We start from the raw sequence: 6,965 nt of genomic DNA on the forward strand, positions 1-6,965 counted from the left end.
GGGTGATTAAAGGTTTACTTTTGGCTATGACACATTTTGAAGTTCCCTTAATAAAAGTAGCTTGTCATTGCTACATTATCTTAATGATATGATGTTTTTGTAGAATATTAGGGATTAACTTTTATTGCATGCAATTTGAATACGTAACTATTTGTCTGAAATTGGAAAACATAATTAGAACGAATCTACCTGATCCTTATGGTAATCTCCGAGAGCTCTTACATTTTTTATGATCATGTTATTGGGTATTTCTTAGGTAAACTGCTTAACTTTGTGAGGTTTTCTTAAAGTATATAAATCCCTCTTTAGTTGCTTTTATAATTCAGTCTGCAAAGTCTTCTATACCAGTGAAGATTAGTTAATATATTTTTTTTTTATAAAAATGCTCCCTGGAAGACCGAATCATCTACCGGATGTCTTCTTCCAAAAAGTTCACTTTTCAGAGCAATTTCCATCAGCGGCACCAGTTGATCTTCATGCATTTGGCTATTATCGTGATCTTACCGCAGAAATTGTTGATCCAGTAATTGAAAATGAAATTGAGAAATTCATGAAAAAATTCCGTGCCGAAGAAGAAATGTTCATAGATCAGAATTTACGTGAAAATCCAATAATTTGGTACAATCGGACTTCATCAACTACATCATCTGTCAACGAGGAAAGTACTACAAATCCAGATCAAATGTCAAAATGTACGAAATGTAAAATGTACGGAAAAATCAAGAAAGCTAAATTTAAACTTCGTTATAAATTTATGACAATGAAATTGGAACAAAATGCATCGACATTGCAAAGTTTGAGGAATTTCATTGACAGTGCTGAGGGGAAATTGAGAAGCAGGGGGAGAAGTGAAGAATCCTTGAAAGAACTTCGTGATGCTATGGGCATTGATCGGACAAGAGTTGAAAATCTTTCGGAGATTAATAGAAAGTTTTTCTTGGCAGCTGAAAGGGCTCCAGAAGATTGAACACAAATCTCTAATAATGACATACTGATTCCTGTGAAATTTTTGGATACAAAAATTTAAACCATCTGATTAAAAGTGACTGTCAGATTTTTTTAAAAACGAAAATTACTTATTCCTGTGAAATAAACTAATAAATATTTTGATATGAAAATAAATAATTTAAAAAATGATTTGTATGTTTATGCTTTTAAAATGTACAGAACTTTGAAAGGCAAACAAAATTTGTTTTTAAATAATTCCATCTAATGTGGTGAGTTTTGCTTAGCTTGTCAAAATTGTCTTGAAGATGTAATCTTCCCATAAAATCCTTAAAATAAGCCTTCAATCCATATTCTGTGAATAAAATTATAACAAAATCCGAGTTCAAATTGAAGTTAATACAAATCCGAATTCCATTGGACAAAGAATTTATTTTGGCATTTATGAGGTGAATTTCAATAAACGTTCAAGATTGGAATTGTAAACAAAATTTTCACCAATTGAATTATTTATAATCACCTCCGATCAATTATCTTTCTGTGGTTTTTTAAGAGGTAGCTTGTCAAATGCTCTTAAAATGAAATGATAACATACAAAAATATGAAGCTTTTGCTTTTACATGGTTAATCCAGATGCGTATTGAACTACATAAATACAAAATTGAATTTAATTCGACACATTTATATTTTGACCGTGATGAAGTGGATTTAAACATACAAGCTCTGATCTGTTAATAAATTTAAAATAAAATGATTAATTAATTCTAACTGTGGTGAAATTTGTATGAGGTAGCTTGTCATAATTCGCTTGGAAATGTTATTTTTCTATACAAAAAACCTTAAAATATATCCCGAATGAAGCTTTTGCCCTTTAAATTGCTAGATAAATCCTCGTGCGAATTGGACTAAACACAAGTTTCATTTTATCGGAAACATTTAGGTTTTGACGCAAATGAGGTGAATTTATGTGAAGAAAACGTCAAATAAGGTGACAATCTAATCTAGGATCTTATTTATAAATTGAATCAAATTCAAACACGACCTGAGGTGAGGTTGATGTTAACCTATTTTCTTTTCCACACGAGCTTGTATTTTGTTTACTTAAGTTACACAAGTTTAAGAAATTCCAAGAATTTTTTCATTTCCAATCGTTTGAAATCGTTTCTTAGAATTCTTAACCCAAAATATCCTTCTAACTTGACCCAAAAATTAAATAAACGACCAATATATCAGTTTAAACCACATTCCCTAGTCCCATGCCTATAGATCTCATGATGCCTTTTTGTACCTACAGGATACATTTCATTTACTTTAAAAATTCCCAAAAGAACCAGTAAAACCATTGACAGTTCTTAACCAGAACCATTTGTCTAACAAACATTTCTCGTTTGCCAACATATGACACTTTCTAAGATTAATGTGATGTTCTTCAACTGAAAAACAACAAAACAAAAGAAAACAAAACAAGCCTTAAAAACAATCTTTCAAAACACACTATCAAAAAGACGCACGTTGGAATATTTTTGTTTGTTCTTTTTATTCTTGAAGTTCAAATTCAAATGGATGGCTTCTATGCATCCCGAAAAGAAATCTCATCCTCTTTTCCGATATAAGGAAAACAACAAATCTTGAACGTGATTGAGAAAAGTTTTTTGAAATTGTTTTTATTTTTTTTGTTTACACACAAAACGAAATGCATAGTTTTATTTTTTTTTTTTCAACTTTTTATCTTGTATATGGTTATTTAAATTGGATAATAAAACAAACAAAAGGTATGGCATGGCAATATTACAAGTTTCTGCCAACCGGGCTATGTTCTTATAAACAAGGGACAACTTCTTTTCTATGTACTTTCAAGAGTAAAGAGATTTTTACTCGTGACATAATTTGGAAGCATTCACTAAAGGGGCTTAAAAGATTCGTACACCATTTTGAATTTAACTCTCACGAATCTTTAAAGATTTTGACATTAACAATAAACTGTCATGGAAAACGTCAAATTACAACACTCACAATGACATGACATAAACGAAGTTGTTGAAGCAAATCAAACCAACCGACAACGAACACGTCTAACTCCTTTTGTGAGGTCGATCATATGTTTTGATTGCTGTTTTCTTTCATTCTGTCAATGTCAAAAGTGACAGGAATTACTTTGTGGAGATTGACAGAAACAAAAATGAGCGATTCTTGTTTATAACATACACTCTTTGACATTAACCAAATGACAGTCCCAACGAGAACATTCTATTGCTTATACTGTCAAACCTATAGTTTCCATTTGAGCAACTATTTCCTATCTTGTTGGCGTTCTTTATATCTCTTTAGTTTCGTTCTATTGAATTAAAATTCGTGTTTTTGTTGTTGTTCTTGCTACTATTCTATTTTGAATACTCAAGGATATAAGGAAGGATGAACAAAATTGATTTCATTTGGGATTTTCCTTTTCCCAAAAGTTTGCTCCTAGTTTCACATATTTCATTATGGCTCAAGATATACAAGAAGTGAGAGTAGGTACACAAAACCTACCATCGAGTATTCTTGAAAAACTTTTGAATGAAAGAAAAAGAAAACATTTTTCAAAAAAGAAAACTCAAGGGTTAAGTGAAATAGTATTTTGAGCCAAATACTTTCAAAATTGTGTGGATAAAGTTATTTATAGTTTTAAGTGCGGTAAATAGTTTGGTTTTTGTTTTAAAGACGTGTTTTTTGGGGTTTGGTGGTTTTTGGGCTATTGTTTCCTAGAATCTTGAAACTGACAAAGGAAAAGTCTTGCTTTTGGTTTTTGCAATAGTCAAAAACTGACTGCAATTATTATAAGTCAATGGTTCGAGTTTCCATTGTTAAAATTATCAAATTATATTTTATGAGTGTTATTTTTAATTGGATGAGAAGTTTTGATGGTGTTTGTCTATGGTTTGACAGTTGTTAAGTACGGTTTGACAACTTATCATGAATCGTTTAACCTCAAGACAACGCTTCCAAAAAATTGAAGCTCATTTCTGACAAAAGAAACATTTTCGTATATGGAGCGAAGATAATCCTCAAACCATTAATAAATCGCCTTTTTACAAAACTAGACTATTTGAAACAGGTTTAAAGCTGTCGGCTTCATAGCCCTTTTTTGTAAATTAGGAAAAAACTGACCTTACGGTACGAGCCATGGTGAATAATTGTTTGTTCCCATAAAGAATCAGCTAGACATTAACGAAATTTAGTTCCAACAAAGATGGCGCCACTTGACAACATAATTTCCAGAAGGGGTCCTGTCAACTGATCCCTGCTTTTATACTGATTAAATTTCAACGCCTAAAAATACAACTTTAATCGGTTGAATGAAAGTATTGTTAAGTTTAGTTTACTTGAGTTTCAAAAATTGCTATAAGAAATAATTGTTAAATATTTTGAATTTGAATGAGAATTTGACAGATGATATGACTACGTCACAAAATCAATTTTTCTCTATGAAATATAATGTTTGCTTTAAAATGTAATATAATGGCAATCCTTTTCGAGACTTTAATTGAAAAAATTAAATGAAATGGATTTCGATGCATTTGGTTTATACATTTGTATATTTTCAATCAAGACTGCTTTCTGAGTTTTATATTTAAAGTCAAAACTCATAGAAATTTATAAAATGATAGAACCACATGGCACACTGACTTTCTGAACACAGTTCACACTGAGCAGTAGTTCATAGAACTGTCAAATAAATACCAATTTAAAGTCATGAACACAATGCATTACGACTGCAGATGGAAATGGATGACTTCATTTGTGACATTTAGACTAAAAGCAGGAATTCTTCACTAATTTGAAAATGGTTCGATTCTGATTATTAAAAAAATTATATGCCGTTACTTACTTACTTAAAATGCCACTGTAGTTTTCTCCATATACATAAGCGCACTCCAAATCGGGTGAAGTCATTTTCAGTTGTACCCACCACCTAGGTACTCTGCTGTGCTTTCCTGTGGACAAATCTATATTCAACTGATAAGCCCGTACAGTTCGCCCTTCCATCTTCTCCTCTAATTACTTTCTTTTTCACCGTAGATTACGTGAAGAACTTTTCTCTCGAAGTTACCTAAGGTACTTTCATACGCTTGTGTCATAGTCCATACTTCTGCACCGAATAGCAAGTGCTTTCTTAACCCCAAGAAACAGCGGTTAGGAAGAGTAATTGTTCGTTTGATCTTATCGTTAAGTCTGTCAATTGTGACGTTTTGATCTAGACGTCAATCGGTGTTGTAGGATCTTTCTTTATGACAGGAGGTAATTTTGTTTGGGCTTATTATGCGCTAAAATCATTTTTGTCACCACAGTCTCAATACTTACAAGAGCCCCATTGTCAACAGGTTTAGTTCTTCCATTTACGTCATTTTATCAGCAATTGCGGGTAATTGGACAGACTTTTGAAAGATAAAGCCTTTTAGACCATTTTTACAGGGACAATGTTAAAGAAATCACATGAAAACGCATCATTTTGTCTAAAGCTTTTTTTGACATCAAAAGGTTTGGTTGTTGCTTGGTTCTTTCTCCATAGTCATCTTGCACAAATGTACAAGTTTGGCAGGGATGCCAAAACAAGACATGACTCTATACAGTTTGTCCCTGTAGATGCGGTCATATGCGGCCTTGAATTCGATGAGTAGTAATTTTAATATTTGATCGACTGTGGAATTTCCTAGTTTAACGCTATATTGATTAATGATAACCATCTATCATTGTTACCGATGGACCTTAGATGTTCAACTATTACGACATGAAAGTTTTATAAGAATACTGATCCCTCTACAGTTGGTGCAGTTTAGAGGGTCTTCTATTTTTTAGTGTCAGTATCGGGCAAACAATATTCATTCATCTGGCATACTTTCCTCCACCCATATTTTACACATAAGTTAGTGCATGCTTGGAAGAGCTCAGCATTTCAGCCGTCTACTACAGCGGCTTTGTTAGAATTCAACTAAGATATGAAAGATGTGATTGTTGGTTATCATCGTCTATATTGAATGGATGTTCCAATGGTAGACATGTGCATTCAAGAGGACACAAGCGTCCTCAGGATTGTCTCAAAACCCACCTCTGTCTATGAAGTCCTACTCTTAACTCCCCGTGGAGTTGATCAGGTGCCTAGTACCTCAACTGAAGATTGGGTTCCAACCCCAGTGGAAAGTTGTTGGGGACAGCAAACGAGTGATGGGGGGAGAGGTATTTCCACTAAAGCACCTCTCCTTATCCAGACGGCAGCGGAGGAATTCCCGAGATGGAATCAACGGTGGCGTCTACAGTTCCAGTAAGGTTGAACTACTTAGTGAACACCTTATAGGGCTTCTTTGACATATTCGAAGCCCAGGCCTGTAAGGAGCGGTTTATCCGGTTTAGCCTAACAATTAGCGAAATCCCTAAGCTACGCAAGGCAGTATTACCGCCATCCAAGAAGTGCGATGTGATGGACCGGGCAAACGCAAACTTAAAGACTGCGATATCTACTACGGCGACTGCTACCGAGAACAAAGACAACGTCTTTTTGGGTGTGTATTTGTTGTTGGAACTAGACTCAGGCAAAAAGTCTTGAGTTTCAACAGTGTGAGCGAGCGCATCACGACAATCCGCATCAAGTCTTAATTCACCAACATAAGCCTTATATGCGCGCATGCCCCAACGGAGGAGAAAGATGAAGACACCAAAGACATATTCTTCGAGCTCTTGGACAAGACATATGAGCAGTGCCCTGGCTATGACATTAAAATTGTCTTAGGAGTTAATGCCAAGCTAGGAAGAGAAGACATCTTTGGTGGCATAATCGGGAGATACAACCTACACGACACCACCTCCGACAACGGATTCAGGCTGGTCGATTTTGCTGCGGGGCGAGACTTTCTGGTAGCTAGTACGCAGTTCACGCATCTTAATATGCACAAGGGGACATGGAAATCTCCTGATCAATCAACCGTCAACCAGATTGATCACATTGCGATCGACGCACGACACTTCTCCAGTACCTATACAGGATA

General features: G+C 34.4%; 1 protein-coding gene across 1 annotated transcript; it reads left to right on the forward strand.

Moving 5' to 3' along the window:
- The first annotated feature begins 340 nt into the window (after positions 1 to 340).
- On the forward strand, positions 341 to 1,001 carry LOC129943977 (protein sisterless A-like). The gene has a single exon (XM_056053073.1). It carries the CDS (start codon positions 383 to 385, stop codon positions 965 to 967), a length of 585 nt encoding a protein of 194 aa, XP_055909048.1. The 5' UTR covers positions 341 to 382; the 3' UTR covers positions 968 to 1,001.
- The last annotated feature ends 5,964 nt before the right edge of the window (positions 1,002 to 6,965 follow it).

Source organism: Eupeodes corollae, chromosome 2 (assembly GCF_945859685.1).
Source record: "Eupeodes corollae chromosome 2, idEupCoro1.1, whole genome shotgun sequence".
Taxonomy (NCBI): Eukaryota; Metazoa; Arthropoda; class Insecta; order Diptera; family Syrphidae; genus Eupeodes; species Eupeodes corollae.